Genomic DNA, 15,861 nt, shown 5'->3' with positions numbered 1-15,861 from the left:
TTATATGCATATTATGCCGATACCCATGTTTATTGTCATAATATATTTAATATTATTTAAAGATTAATTAAATAATAAATAAATTAATGTTAAATTTAAAATATTTTATATTAAAAAATTTAGTAAAATATTTATTTGATAATTTATATATTATTTCATATAATTATTAAACTAAAATATAATACAAATTAAATCATATTTATTGTTTCAGAAATTTAAATTTATTTATTTAAAAAATATAGATTTTTATATTAGAGTGGTACAAATTCATATTTTTTTTTGTTTTCATTGTTTTTAAAAAAAATAAAAAAATAAAATAGAATAAAAATATAAAAAATATAATATAAAATTATAAATTAATTTTATAATTATGATATATTTAAATGTAATTAATATAAAAATATTGTGCCAAGTTTAAATTTATTTAGAGGAGTTTTAAATAATTGACTAATTGGAATGTGAGATTAAAAAAATGAAATGACAATAATAAAAATCGCATACATATTTTATCAATAATAATAATAATAATAATAATAATAATAATAATAATAATAATATTGGTATTAGTAAATAATATAAGAGTTAATAGTTAAAATTATTCTTGAAAAATATTTTGATGTTCATTTTTATCTTTAAAAGATAAAATTAATCAAATTCGTCTCCAAAAAATAATCAACTTAATTGCGATAGTCCTTACACTGAAATGGCTATTATCCTCTTGTTGCTGATAAGATAAGTATATTAAATAATTTCAAATCATTCCTTAAGTCCACTATAGCACCTTTAGAACATTGTCTTCTTCTTCTACCAAGTCCTCCTCCAATCATGGTCGGAACCACACTAGGGCGGGACCAATAGGTCAGCGCGTAATCACCGTCGATGTCAACGGCGGTGGACAGTTCCGGTCGGTGCAAGCTGCGGTGAATTGAATGCCGTCCCAGACAACAATAGAATGAACGTACTGATCCAAATCAGCCCGGGATACTACATGTATACACATATCAGTTAAGTTCTTCATTGCTGGTAGAAAACAATGCCATCATTACCGTCCCAGCATTGTTTGCAATTTCATTAAACATACTACATTTATTTTTTAATTTGGTATGAAGAAAATAAACTAATAAAAGAATAATGTGGTTGATATTGGGAGGTTGTTGGGTGCAGAGAGAAGGTTGTTGTGCCCGTGACGAAGCCGTACATAACGTTTGAGGGAGCGGGAAAAGAAGTGGCGTGATAGAATGGCATGATAGGGCCAGTGACCTTGGTCCCAACGGACAGCAACTGCGTACTTACAGAACTGCTTCTGTCACTGTTTTCGCCAACCATTTCTCTGCTCGCAATATCAGCTTCAAGGTATACACAACTAATTGGCTACTCTTATCATATCTTTATTATTCAAAATTGTTAGACAAATTAATATGCTTCACTAAATTTTTTATTAGATCAATTTTTTTTCTGTTTTGTCCTGGAGCTTTCTTCTCAATGATTTTTTAGTAACATTATCTTTAACTTTCATAACAAACTGCCAGATGAGAGATTCACTAAAATTCATATTGAGGTAGAGTCTTGAGAAAGCTTTTGAGTTGTTTCAATGGCCTGAAAAAAAAATTTAATATAGCTATAGTTTGAATTAATTGCTCCAAGAGCAGCAATGGAAGTGAGAAGAAGAGGGGAGATGAAAGTGAGAGGAAGAGGAGAGATGGAAGTGAGAGAAAGAGGGACGAAAATACCAACACAACCAATCATTGAATTTGGGATTAGGGTTTATAGACTTACGGACTTATCTGAATTTATCTAATAAACTTATCTTATCAACAACAAGAGGGTACACTAAGCAAGTGCCACGCTGGCAGAATAACACAGTTAACCGGCAATGTCAGCGAGCATTAGCCATTAGCCACCTCAACGCAGGAGATAGAGGTGGCAAACGGGTCTAAATCCGCCGGACTGGTCTGCGTAACCTGCCAAAAAAGGCAGATCGGACTGAAAAAATAGGACCGCCAAATAGCAAAAGTCCGTCTAACCCGCACAGCTTAAATCGCGAGTTTTAGCGGGGCCGACTTCCTTGCCGAGTTTTGTATTTTTTGGCAAGGGGGTATTTTTGCAATTTTTTTTTGCAAAAATTCAACTTTTTCTAACCCAATTTACAAGAGAATGAAGATGAAAATTGAGTGTTTTTGATATGTTTATTTTGCTTTGGAGACAATATTTATAATTATGTTTTGGATTATGTTTACTTTGGTTTGAAGACAATATTTATAATTACGAAGATTTTAATGTTTGTGAATATAAAAATTATAATTTTTTATGCCTTTAGAAATTATAAATTTATTAAAATAATTGTGAAATTATATATATTATTTAATAGTTAATAGTAAAAAAAAAAGACATTTGACGGGTTTATCCCGTCAGCCCGCAATTAAGTGGGCGGGGTGGGATTTTAGGACCGCCTCACTGGGCGGGACGGGGTGGGGCGGGGCGGGGCGGGCTTCCCCGTTTGTCACCCCTAGCAGGAGATGACGGAAGGACTAACGCGATCAAGTTGGTTATCTTTCGGAGATGAATTTGATTAATTTTATCTTTCGATGACGAAAATGGAAATCAAAATATTTTTCAAAAAACGATATTGATTATTAACTCATAATATAATAATATTTCATTTCAATTAAGAGAATTATTTCACTTGTTAACATGACATTGTACACTTAACATTAAATGAGTAATACATTAATCATATTAAATTTATTAATTAAAATTGGTGTCTAATAATACTCCTTAATAATTTGATAATATAAAATAATATATTGTTATTAATCAGAACTAAAAAAAATAAAGTCTAATTTTTCAATGATTCTGACTATTAATTAATTAATTAATTAATTAATAGTCAAACTCTAATATATTATTATAAAAATAAACTGTGAATGACCTAAAAAAAAATTATTTCTTTATTCATTCAATTTTTTTTAACAAAGACTTTATTTAATTCACTCATTATAATCATAGAATTCAAACTCTCACAAAAAATTAACGTATTTCTTATTGATTAATCATAATTTTACAACCATTTAAATCATACTCGATAATACAATATTCATTCAACTAACATCTTAAGGTATTAAATGTCCAAAATTAAAGTATAATAAATACTTTGTTAATTACTATGATAAGTCGTAGGTCAAAAGAACATTTAATACTACATTTATGGTGGCATTTATGTTAGTACCTCAAAATCTTTCTCTAACACAATTGAATTTTTTTTTTTTTTTGCAAAAACACCAGCCTATTATTGCAACATCAGTATTATATCTCTTCTTTATTATAAGAATAACTCAATATTGATCATTTACTATTATATTCCTACTTCTTTGTTGTGTCATTTAAAATTATATTAATGACTAATTTAAATATTAAATAAAATAATTAGTCTTCTAAATACAAAACAACAGAAACCTGAAACCTCTTAGGGTTCATATGGAGCACGCAGATTTTACTAGAGACAGCAATGGCAGTTCAGATGGTGGCACAAGAGAAGTGCGCCCACCAGTAAGTCTTCTCTAATGTATGAATATTGTATTTTATCACATAGTTTCTTCTTCCTTCCACATTAATGGTTCTCTGTTCATTTTTTTTATAGATTTAAATCTGTTTCTTGCACATAGTTGTCGATATTTCTTGCTTGGACATTAATGTTTCTTCTTCCTTTGTTTTTTATCGATATTGGTGTTTGATAGCATAAGGGAGATTGTCTTCTACAATTTGAACGCTTTCTTCTATTTTTTTTATTTTAGAATTTAAAAAATTTTAAAAAAATATAGAACCAGAACAGTGCTATTATTTTCATTTAGTGGTCTCTGCACTTTGATTTATTAGAATACTATTTGTTTTATGTTTTTCCGGTTACAAATAAAATTGCTGAGTAGGATCTTAAAGTGGATGATATAATGGAAGAAAGAGTATTCTTTGATGAGATGATAGAAGAGTCAGTTGATACAGAGGAATTTTAAGGAATGTATCAAGATGAAATCAAGCAGTAAGCTGTGAATTCTGAGGATTTAGGGGAGCAAGAATTTCAAGCAATGTTTGATGGAAACGATTTTTTACATCAGATGGATGAAGTATATCGAATAGATGATATTGAAAATATTGCCATGGTTGATTTTCTGAACATTGGTGCTCATGAGATGGAATATTTTCATTTTTCTAATCTTCAGATAGCATTTGATTTCTATAACCATTATGCAAAATTTGTTAGTTTTGGTGCTAGAAAAAGTAAGACTTGGAAAAATAGCAAAGGAGAATATGTGAAGCAATTATTTGTTTGCTCTTGTGAGGGATTTAGACCAGAGAAATATTATAATATGGAAAACAGAAAAAGGGAGCCAAAATCTGAGACTCGTTGTGGTTGCCTGGCTAGGTTTGTAGTTCGTTTTGCGGCTTACACTGGAAGATGGCATGTGGCTTTGTTTGTTGAATCGCAAAAACATGATTGCCTTGATCCTATGTTAGTTGGTTTCCTTCCTACACATAGAAAAATGGCAGAAGCTGATGCTAGTAAAATGAACAACATGAAGGATGCAGACATTAGCAACCCCATATATATGCTATGTTAGCTAATCAAGTAGGTGGTTATGAAAATGTTAATTATACCTTAAGGGATATGTATAATGAGATCACTAGGCGAAGGCGTCATGTCCTAGGTGATGCTAGAGCAGCATTGCGATACCTCAAAAACCAGAAAGCTGAATATCCTTGCCTCTATTATGAGCACATAATTGATGCTAAAGGGGTATTGCGAGCTCTATTTTGGTGTGATGGAAGAAGCCAATTAGATTATGAAGTATTTGGAGATGTGCTTGCCTTTGATGCGACATACAAGAAAAACAAGTACTTGTATCCGGTAGTAGTGTTTTTCAATGTGAATCATCACAATTAAACAATGGTATTTGGAAGTGCTCTAGTTATCAATGAGAGTAAGGAGGTTTAGGTGTGGTTATTACAACAACTATTGGCAGCCATGAAGGGAAAAACACCTGTGTCTGTGATTACAGATGGTACTTCATCAATGAAGTTTGTAATTGAGGTGGTATTCCTAAATACCCATCATAGATTATGTGCTTGACACCTCATTCAAAATGCCACAAGTAATGTTGGAAACCCAAAATTCACATCTATGTTTGACAAGTGTATGCTAGGAGATTATAAGATTAGTGTGTTTGAGCAGAAGTGGTTTGGAATGGTTGAGAAGTTTGGTGTAGCTAAAAAGAATTGAATTATTGACATGTACGAGAAAAGGCATACGCGGGCCACTGCACATATTCGAGGCAAGTTTTTTGCAGGATTTAGGACAACTCGATGCGAAGATTTGCACTCTATTATTGCAAAATATGTTAAATCGCAATATAATTTGGTTGATTTCATAAAGCATTTTAAGCGATGTCTTACCTACCTACGATATAAGGAGATTGAGGCTGACTATGTTTCCATATCTGGTCTGCCGGTACTTACAACAGTATTGGAACCTTTGGAAAGGTCTGCATCAAATGTCTATACACGAGAGATACTTTTTATATTTTGACTAATGCTTGTTAGGGCTGCAAGAATGAAGGTTGCGCAAGATGTGGCATTTGAGTCATTTGTAATTTATACAATATCTAAATATGGAAATCTAAATAGTTCATAGGAAGTGTCTGTGGATAATAAAATGACGAAATTCAATTGTTCATGCTTAAGGAAGGATTCCTTTGGAATTCCGTGTGAGCATATAGTTTGTGTGTAGTGTGCTGGTGTTTTTTAACATCCTTGAGCTGCCAAAGTCTCTTGTGTTGACAAGGTGGTCGAAAAATGCCAAGACAAGCACTTTCGATTCAAGTGGCGTTACTTGGGAGTCTATAATATTGAGCCAATATGGATGCTTGATGGATTGGTGTTGGCAACTGTCCTATGTCGCTAGTCGAAGGCAAGAGAGATTCCACCTTATTCGAGACACTGTTATGAGCCTAATCGAAGATTTCAAGATTGAAGATGAACAAAAAAAGCAAGTTGGTGCTGAAGCTGATAGTTCGGATGGTATTTTTCTTAAGAATCCACAAAATTGTAGATCTAAGTGTTGTCCAGGTGAAAAGGTAAAACGAAAACCACAACGATGTGGTATTTGTTGCATGGAAGGGCACAATAAAATATCTTGTCCATTGGCAAAGGATATTCAGCAGACCAATGCGAGTTGTGAAACTTCTCATGGCATAAATGGGAACCCTTTTGAGGAAGGTTTGGATGCAGATGCAAATGCAGAAATGGTAATATTTGGTTTAATGATTTGCGTATCACAACATGTTAATTATATAATTTTCATTAATAAGAGTGGAGATTGATCAATATTTTGTTTGCATGGATTTTGGGCATCTGATATTGAAGATTATGAAAAAGAGTTTTTGGCAGGAGGTTCTGATGCAAGTGCTGACATGAAATTTAATGAAGAGTTCTCATTGTAATATTATATGAATTTTTATTATGTGCTAATTGAATAAAATGTGGATTATAGAACTTTGTCATTCATATCTAATAATTATAATACAATACTTTTTCTGACTTTAATCCGGTTGCTTGAGATTCATATCATAAAATATAGCATAGGATAAGTCACTGCAACCCAACAAAAAATGGGGATAAAGAAAAAATGAAAAATCTCAGCACACCTTTAGAAAAGAATGAAACCAAGTGTGTTACATTACAAGGCAATTCTTTAACTATATACATGACGCTCAGTACTATTCTTTTGAAAGCTAAAAACATAGAGACATGAAAGAAGTTGTTATGATCAAATGACACTCTCATTTCTTATGATGAAGCTCTCATTTGAGTAGCTAAGTTAAGAATGAATATGCTAGTTTTATTAGTCCTCATTACTTGAAGGCCTACCACAAAGACACACTTTTCTGCGCCTTCTGCTGTTTTTCTTCCCAGTGTGAATGAAGTCCCTCAGCAAGACTACTGTTGGCCGACCGATTCTTGTTCTCGCTTTTTGGTTGTTCTCATCAGCCATTTTCAGCAGAAGATATTGTATGTTCTGAACCTCAAACTGCAACCTTCCTATTTGTTCAGAACTTCTGCAAGCCTGCTCCGTTACTCGCTTTCTTTGGACTTGTCCGGCGTTTTCCAGCTCCGCCGATGTATCTCTTTCTATCATTGAGGTGCCCTCTTCAATAGCCTTTGTCAGTTGGTCATTCATGTTTACTTGTTGCATGACAGCTTCCTCAACTTCTTCTATGTGGCTTTTAACTGTTTCATATTCAACTTCATTTAGCTTCTTGCTCCTCTTCTTTGCCACTGGTTTCTTCTTCAAATCTTGCACACTCATTCGGAGAATGGCCAACTTCTGAGCATCTGAGGCCAGCCTCTCCAAGATCTTTCTCTCACCATCCTGAGTTGTCTCTCTTCTAGTTTTCAGTTGCATGAGATTGTCAATATTCAATTCCTTTTCAACCTCCAATTCTGATGAGTTTTCACACCTTTCAGAATTTTCTGACTGATGGCATGTCACAATTTCATCTGTTGGAGCAGAACTCCGTCTATTCGCTTCACTAACCATTGAATCACCATAGCAGTCCAGTTGAGCAGTTTCGAGTAACTCAAGCATCTGATCATTGGTTCCACAAAGCTCCATCTTGCAGTACTTGGAGTCTAGATCATCTGAGTTGTGATCAAGTGGAATGTCTTTCATCAGTGATCCATTTTCAAACTTTGTTCTCCATGTGCTAAGGTCACGATTGCCCTTGCGCTTATGTGTATGATCCATCACCACTCTTCTGTAGCCATTTCCTTGGTATGAAGCAACTTCCATATTTGCATATTCAGCCGCTTGTATTGGAGCTCTTGCTTCAACATTTTCAGTTAAATTTTCCTTCTTGACACGTCTTACAATTTCTTCCATCATTGCCTTTTCAACCGCTCTAATCCTCCTCTGCATGCTAAGCAAATCTGAAACCCCAACTGGTATCAATTCACTTTTTTGATCTCTTAAAATTTCATTGGTATCTTCTTGGAGACAAGTCTCAACTACTATATCTACATCCTGGACAAAACGTTAATGATAGGACTGGATTAGTGGAAAGCATAATTTTATATACAAACTCTTTTGACATGACAAAAAGGAAGTAATTTATAGAAGTACACAATAGCTAGTAAAAAGGTCAAAACAGAATACTACCTTCTGTTCTTCTCTATTGCCTACAGCATAAGCTTTATTGGTCCAGAGAAGGGAAATGTGTTCCAGAGATGCAAAATCATCTTTTAAAGAGCTTATAGCTGGAATATATGCAGATAACTGTCTCTGGAGTCCTCCAACTTTATTCTCTAGCAATCCAATTCTTTCTAACATCTGTTCGATGACCGAGCTTTTTGCGGCACTTTCATCACCAAGTCTCTTGCAAACTCCAGCCATCTCATTGAGCTTACTTTTCAACAGTGCTTCACAAATGGATGAAATCTGAAGATCAGAAAAGCATGCCGTAGCCTCAGCCTCCCATTGTTCAACTTCATTTGTTTTATCCAGCAACTTTGAATTCAGTATGTCTTCCTTCACCCTGTGCTGTTCAACTTCCTGATGTAGTAATCTCATCTCAGACTGAAAGCTTTTATTTGTTTCATTAAGGCGTTCAATTTCTTTTTTGTGATTCATGCAATTTTTTGAAAGTTCAACAATCTTTCTGTCCATATCTTCTTTGATCATTCTTGATTCTTCTTGTTCCATCTTCAGCTCCTCAATAGCTCTGCAGAACTCGGTGTTCAATGTCTCTGATGCCTTTAGCCTTTTCTCCATTGCTAACAGTTCGGCTTCTTTCTTCTTAACCAGATTTTCTGAGTTTTCAATTTGATGACTTAAATGGAAACTTGTGTCTTTGGCTTCATGCAACTCTTTGTCCATTCTCTCAATTGACTTATTTAGATAAACATTCTCTGCTTCTGTCAACTCGAACCTTTTCCTCAACTTGTCAAGCTCCTGCTTAAGATCACAATTCATACTGCTAACATTGCCGAGGCATTCATAAAGTTCTTTCTTTTCGGTGACTTTCTCAGAGACAGACCTCTCATAGACCAAATTCAGGTTGCTTAGAGCTAGTATCTCGTGAAGAATTACATTATTCTCATCTTCAGCAGCAGAAATTGTATCTTTAAGGTCCAAAACACTCTTAAGCAATGACCTTTTCTCTTCAACCAACTTACTATTTTCTTCCCGAAGCACTTGATTTGCTCTCTGTGAATCTACCAACTCCACATGCAGAACTGCCAATTTTGTCTTCAATGTATTCTCTTTTTCTTCTACATTGGCTACTTCAGAACTTAGTTGCTTGTTCATCTCCTGAAGTTCAACCTTGTCTGTCTGCAGCATAGTATTCTGTTCTCTCATGTTCTCAAGCTCTTGATTCAGTGTCTTTTTGTCTGACTCCAATTTTTCTCCCTCAGACTGATGTTGACAAAGTGAAGATTTGAGGACAGAATTCTCAACAAGCAGCTGCTGCTTCTCCTCTTGGCTTCTCACAACAGAACTTTTCAAGCCCTCAATGCTGCCCAAAATATGCAATATTGGTATTTCCCCTTGCTTGTTACCTTTATCATGCTCAAAATCTAGATCAATCTGAAGAGCCCCACAAACTTGATGAATACACATTTTGAACTTTCTAATTTCATGTAACAAGAACTCTACCTCCATCAGTTGCATGAGATTTTCACTCTCCAACTCTGAGATGACTTTATCAGAAAATTTAGATGCCTCAACATGCTTTTCACATTCAATTAATAAGGCCAAGTTGTTCTGCTCCAAATCTTCTATAGAACTTTGCAAGATGAACATCTCGATCTGAGCATTAACAGCTTTGTCAAGTTCTTCTTCGAATTCTATCTTCCCCGACCGCTGCTCTTTCTGTAGTACATGAACAAGATTCTCCAATTTTGCTAGGCGAGCATCACTTGATTGTTTCTGAATAGTGTGTGTTTCGTTTTGCACCAAAATTGAAGCACGGAGTTCTTCTATTTGACTGTCAGCATTTTCTTTGTCCTTCTCCACATCAGAATACTTCTCTTCCAAATCTGTGAACCTCTTTTCCAGGTTACCTAGTCCTGCTTCAACACTCTCCAACTGAGATATTAGAACCCTTCTTTCAGTTAGAAGATTGTTCTTTTCATCAGTTAGCAACTTGCACAATCCTTCCAAGTGACTTGATTTAGCCTTTGTACCTTCAAGTTCAATCTTTACGTCTGAAAGAGACTTCTCCAACAAGGTATTCATCTCCAGTTGCTTCTTCATACTTTCCTGGATAATTTGCAACTGTGAAAGCAAAGTTGATTTCTCAGCAACAAGAATGGACTTCTCTTCCTGTAGAACTTCACTGGACTCTTGAAATTTCTTTGCTGTTGCTCTTAATCCATCTAACTCATTATACAATGTATACATGGAAAATTCCATAAAGGCATTTTCTATCAAAAGTTCATCCATATCCTTTGACTTTTCACGAAGAGCTTCCTTTTCATTGCGTTCCATTTGGCAGAGCTCCTTGAGCTTCGAGTTCTCTCCTTGTAAATCCTTCACTGATTCTGCAAAACATACAGGATTCAAACCTAAAGTCTGTAGTTGTTCCAGCAATGCCTGATATCTACTATTAAGGTCCAGAACATCTTCCTTTATTTGATGAGCTTCCTGCTGTAGGCCATTGGTTTCCTCAGGATTGATAGCAAACTCTTTTTCAAGTTTCTCATTGATTGCCTTCAATTTAGAGATTTCCGTTTGTTGTTTTTTTATTGACATCGAGGAAGAGAAGTTAAGTCCATGCAGAGTTCTGTTTACTTCTGCAATGCCTTCCATTTCTTCCTTATAATCTTGTTTGGAAACCTCTAAGTCCTTCAACAGCTGAAGCCCATATTTAAGCTCCAAAGCAAGATTCCTCTGCTCCTGTTGTGATTGAGAGTATAACTTCTGCAGAATCTGTAGAATGGATTCAATTTGAAGGAAGTTAGAATGCTCTTCATGCATCAGAGTCTGCAGCCTCTCTATCTCAGCATGCTTGTCTAATAGCTCTTGATCTTTTGCAGCTATCTTCTGAACTAGATCTTCAGCCTCTAACTGAAGCAATTGGTTTGATTTCTCCAACAGATCACAATGCTTTTCAGCACTCTTAAGCTTTTCAGACCCTTCCAAGATCTCTATATTTAGTCGTTCAGAATTTTTTTGGGCATGCAACATTCCCCTCTCCAGTTTAGATATTTTCTCCAAGCATTGCTGGTAAAGGGTGGCTAGAGATTCTTTCTCTTCTTTCAGTTCAGCAAGACTTTTCCTCAGTTCTTTAACTTCATGTTCTGCCTTTTCAAGTTGCCCGTTTATCGTCCTGGAATTCTCCTCAGCAAGGGTAATCTTTGCCTCCAAATCTGATATCTTTTCAAGACACTGCTTATATTGAAGAAGACCAGCATCCTTCTCAGCTTCCACTCTGCTAAGTTCATGCTTGAGATTTTCAGCATTGCTTTCTGCCTTAACAGCTCTCTCATCAAGTCTCTCCGCTTGCAACTTGGCCAGAGATAACATAGCCTCCAGGTTAGCTATACTTTGTAGACACTGGTTGTACTGAACTAGTCCTGCATCCTTGTCAGCTTCTAGCTCTGCTAGCGCTTCCTTCAATACTTTTATTTCAATTTCAGCTTTACTTGCTCGCTCGTCAAGGTCTCCAGCATCCTTTTGTGCCTTGCTAAGATCTCTTTCCATTTGAGATAACTTCTCCAAACTCTTCTGGTACTGAAGGGAGACAGCATTCTTATCAGACAGTATTTTGGCCAGGGCATTCCTTAAGATTTGAGCTTCAGGGATTGAAGAAAGTCCATGTGCTTCTTTCTGCAAATCATCAGGCTCCAAGGATGCACAAATTGGACGAGGCACCCCTGAATTCTGCAGTTCAGCATCAGGGCCTGCAGGATCATCAGTTAACATGTAATTTGCTTCATCAGGAAATGCTTCTGCCATGGTTTTGTGGGCGTGGCGTAGCTCCACCGTTGCATGATCATATCTCTCTGCTAATGCACGGTATGCTCGGTAGAACTCCTCAACTAATTTCATGATTTCTGGGCGCTTCTTATAGTACATTTCTGCCCGCCTTGCAAATGTATCTGCATCCACCTCAAGTAGCTTGATAATTGCTTTGACTTTTGCATCCATGTCTGCATGAAAAATAACACAGAATATAACATGTTAAGGACCATATTCACAAATTACAATTAATGGATCCTAGCAATTCTAAGTTTAAATACCCACTCCAGTCCATCATCTTATTGTAATGAATTAATCATGGTTCACACTTCTTTTAAGAGAACTGAGTATTTCTAATAGACATTATGACAGAATGAAAAAGAAATGTCAATCTCAGCATTAAAAGTATATCAAATTGGAAAGGATTAGTCATTCTTGGAGTGAAATTTTGTAATGCTAAGTTTGTGAGACATACGCAATCTTTTGGAAGGATTTTATAGAAAATCTTATACAAGGCCATAACATCACAGAGCACTACTTCTCAATATCGTCAACTACAGGGTTTGCATATATTTAATCTTTTCAAATATACCAAATAAGAAAGATGTAGAAATCATACGCCATAAACATTCTTAGTGAAGAAGACTCCAGAAAACTTCAGGACCCTGGTTTGTTTCAAAAGTCCCCAAAACATAAGCCATTTGTAAGCTAACAGAGTAACAGATGAACTGAAAATCCGTGATGTATATGTTTGCCATAGCAATGTTAGAACTACTTTCCTCCGGAGAAGCTTAAGTCTAGAATATTCCCACAAGTCCTAACACCATGGACATTAGCATGATGTTCTGATTCTTAGTCCTTCTTATTAGTATCTTGTTACTCCTAACCAATGTGTTTTTGATGAAATTGGTTACAATGAAATTTGGCTTATTGTGGATAGTTTAGCTTCATCTAAACATGCAGCAGTGTTTCTATTAGTTTAGTATGGTGGTTTGCCAGCAAATTCAATGCAAAAATGCACACCAGATAACATAACTACTCAAAGTCTGTAATCTATCTATTCAAATTCCACTAAAAGTCTAAAACAGTATTGAACCTTCAAGATATAGAGGAATTGACCACACCTGTGAGGTTTTCCTGAAGCCATTTTGAATTCTTTGGGCTAATGTGGCTATCCCACAACCAAGAATATAAGCGCCTGGACTCGGAATGTGTCAAGGTTGCCATAGCTATGCTGATGAACACCAGTACAGTTGGTTTTACTTTTGCAAAAGCCTGGTATTGAGTATTGCTCTACTCCAAGACATTTTAGACCAGTTTCTTTATTTATTGTACCTACCATTAAATAAATGCAAATATGTTATCATAGTATAAATTGGCCTAATCAATAAGAAATAAAGCTAAAATTTTCAACATTGATATGGTATTACCTTCCAATTGGAAACAGCTCCAATTTATCAGCGTAGCTAAATGGTTTTTTCAGCTGTTCCCACAATTTGATACAATGAGGCAGCAGTCAGAAGGAAATGAACCAGATCAATCTAGAAAAAAAGAAAAAAGTTATGTCAGGCAACTACTGAACAAGATTACAGTACGAAATATCAAATATGCAGCAGAAGGTTCCATGCTTCATGATGATGCATTTTATCAGATGAACAACTTCAAATGCAACAACCGGGCTCCATTATATAGTATCCATGGACAAGAAGTAAATCTTAGCTTCTGCATGCGAAGAATTACTAACTTAACGGAAGCAGTGATGCAGAATGATTATTGACCATGAAATGTTAAAAGCAGCATAGAGAAGTATACTGAGAAAAAGGCTATGACATATCAAAAAGGTGAAAGAAAAAAAAATAAAGGCAGTGATCATGAGGCCAAAATAAAGGGGAAGAAGCTGAGATCAAGTACTCACCAAGTGAATGAGGAACTTGGAACTTGGTGTTTAACAGTTATCAACAACGACTTCTGGGTGCACAAATAATTATCATTAAAGTGATCAAATGGGTATGAAGAAAACCATGAAAAGCATCAAGCTTTGAAGTTGTTAGGATCAAAGACAGCCCAGAATTATGGAATCTGGAAATGGGATTCCCTTGAGCAGCCGAAAACCTTCCAATTTACTACCCCATTTTCATTTTCTGTGAGCTTACACACAAAATTGAAAATAAAAATGTTCTCTTTCTTCCTCTCCCACTACTGTTCGTGAAACAGGTTATTTGGCAATATATTCTTGCGTGTGTCGGCTGTGACACCGTGTGACGCACGAGCTGTAAAAGGAAACACAGACAAAGACCCACGACAGATTTATATTAAAAAAAAAAAAAAAGAAGAATTTGATGAGTAGTTGTTGTGTTTTTTTATGCTAATTCTCTTGTTTATTGCCATAATAATAATTACATGTACTGTTATAGTAACATTGAAGGAAGGGAATGCGTGCAAATGCAATGCTTTGTCTCCATTTAAACCGTCATTAACGGGATCCATAGCTATGATTATGTCTTAATTACCTTGTTTACTTTTGTCACACTTAATAATTAACAGCAATATTGTGACAACGGTCGTCTTCTTCTGGTTTTTGTGGTTTCAATTTCATCCATCGTTAGCTTGAAAGAGAACTAGTGAACTACCAACCTTACTTGCCATTTAGCAATTCCCTTTCCCACTTTTGTTAAACACGTTGTTCATCTGCAAAAATACTATTTTACATTTGGATATATATAATTTCATTACATATTTGTTAGGAAAATAAATGGTTACACTTAAATGTTAAAATGCATATTCGGTTACAAATAGTAAAGTTACTCTATTCAACATCCAAATAAGTATTGGTTGGTTTCATCTGCTTCTTCCTTTTTTGACTTTTTGACAAAACCGACAATTTCATCATAGTGGGGATGGAATGGAAATATGGGTTATGGCCTTATGGGTATAGAAGAAAGGAGGACTGGACAATACCATTATAATGATCAAATATCAATTTTGTCCCTGTATTGAACTTCTCATCATTATTTATTTTATTTCTTTGGCAATATAATGGTTGGCATGCAAGTAGAATGGCACGTTTATAATTACAAATAATTGGGACAGGTGAGATGCTAAAGCCAAAAGAAGAGGTAGATGGTTTGTCTTTTGTAAAGTACAATGAATTAAACAAAATGATATATGCTAATATAAGTCTTAAAATAAGCATTGCAGAAAATACTTATGACTTGTACATTGTTGTAGGATAGGAGGAGGTACATTTCTTGTTGCGCATGATTACCGCTAAATTCTGGACTTGTGGGCTACAGTTGCAATAAGAATTGGGCACGCATGCATCATAGTCAAACATGTTTTGGTTAGCAAGTAGTGTGTGTCCCACCTTTTTAATCATTCATTATCAGTAGCAAATCACAAAAACAAATAGTTACTTCTTACTTGGCCGGTTGGGATGCTAAACTTTCCATTACCGGATTTTGATTAGAATTGGTAGAGAATATATATATATATATATATATATATAATTTATTTATCCGTTATTAATATATGATTTTCAACTTCTGACAACATATCAAATATCCTAATTCAGAGAATTGAATAGAATAGTTTTGATTCGGTTAATCGATAATTGACTAAATTGAAATTTATTTTGGCCCTTAAAATTTGTATTTAATTTCAATTTTGATTCCTGAATTTTTAGTTACCCAATTAACACTCTTAAATATTAGATCGTGTCTCATGTTTGTCTTTATAGTTATCTCCATTAATGGATATCTGATGTGGCACGTTAAATTAATACGGTGTATATCTACGTGACATCCAGCTCGCTAAAATGAATGTATGATGAGTGAATGAATGTATGATGAGTG

General features: G+C 34.9%; 1 protein-coding gene and 2 long non-coding RNA genes across 5 annotated transcripts; 2 read left to right on the top strand and 1 right to left on the bottom strand.

Moving 5' to 3' along the window:
* The first annotated feature begins 738 nt into the window (after nucleotides 1–738).
* Nucleotides 739–15,387, top strand: LOC112749858 (uncharacterized). 3 transcript variants are annotated; one of them, XR_011873256.1, is made up of 4 exons: nucleotides 739–1,004; nucleotides 1,165–1,353; nucleotides 3,450–3,546; nucleotides 15,239–15,387. It is a non-coding gene; the product is annotated as an uncharacterized lncRNA (long non-coding RNA). The 3 variants fall into 3 exon arrangements; XR_003175237.2 differs by lacking the exon at nucleotides 15,239–15,387 and adding an exon at nucleotides 13,494–13,630; XR_011873255.1 differs by lacking the exon at nucleotides 15,239–15,387 and adding an exon at nucleotides 3,924–4,064.
* LOC140179621 (uncharacterized) lies at nucleotides 5,768–6,594 on the top strand. The gene is made up of 2 exons (XR_011873257.1): nucleotides 5,768–6,296; nucleotides 6,415–6,594. It is a non-coding gene; the product is annotated as an uncharacterized lncRNA (long non-coding RNA).
* LOC112749853 (protein NETWORKED 1A) lies at nucleotides 6,667–14,397 on the bottom strand. Its single transcript, XM_025798272.3, has 5 exons — nucleotides 13,926–14,397; nucleotides 13,441–13,551; nucleotides 13,135–13,345; nucleotides 8,207–12,201; nucleotides 6,667–8,071 (listed from the first exon to the last, which is right to left on the bottom strand). The coding sequence occupies exons 3-5, from the start codon at nucleotides 13,235–13,237 to the stop codon at nucleotides 6,893–6,895; spliced, it is 5,277 nt and encodes a 1,758-aa protein (XP_025654057.1). The 5' UTR covers nucleotides 13,238–13,345; nucleotides 13,441–13,551; nucleotides 13,926–14,397; the 3' UTR covers nucleotides 6,667–6,892.
* Nucleotides 15,388–15,861: the final 474 nt, after the last annotated feature.

This window comes from Arachis hypogaea, chromosome 15, assembly GCF_003086295.3.
Source record: "Arachis hypogaea cultivar Tifrunner chromosome 15, arahy.Tifrunner.gnm2.J5K5, whole genome shotgun sequence".
Lineage (NCBI taxonomy): Eukaryota > Viridiplantae > Streptophyta > Magnoliopsida > Fabales > Fabaceae > Arachis > Arachis hypogaea.
Note: the sequence above shows the minus strand (reverse complement) of the source record. Positions and strands in the feature narration are given on the sequence as shown.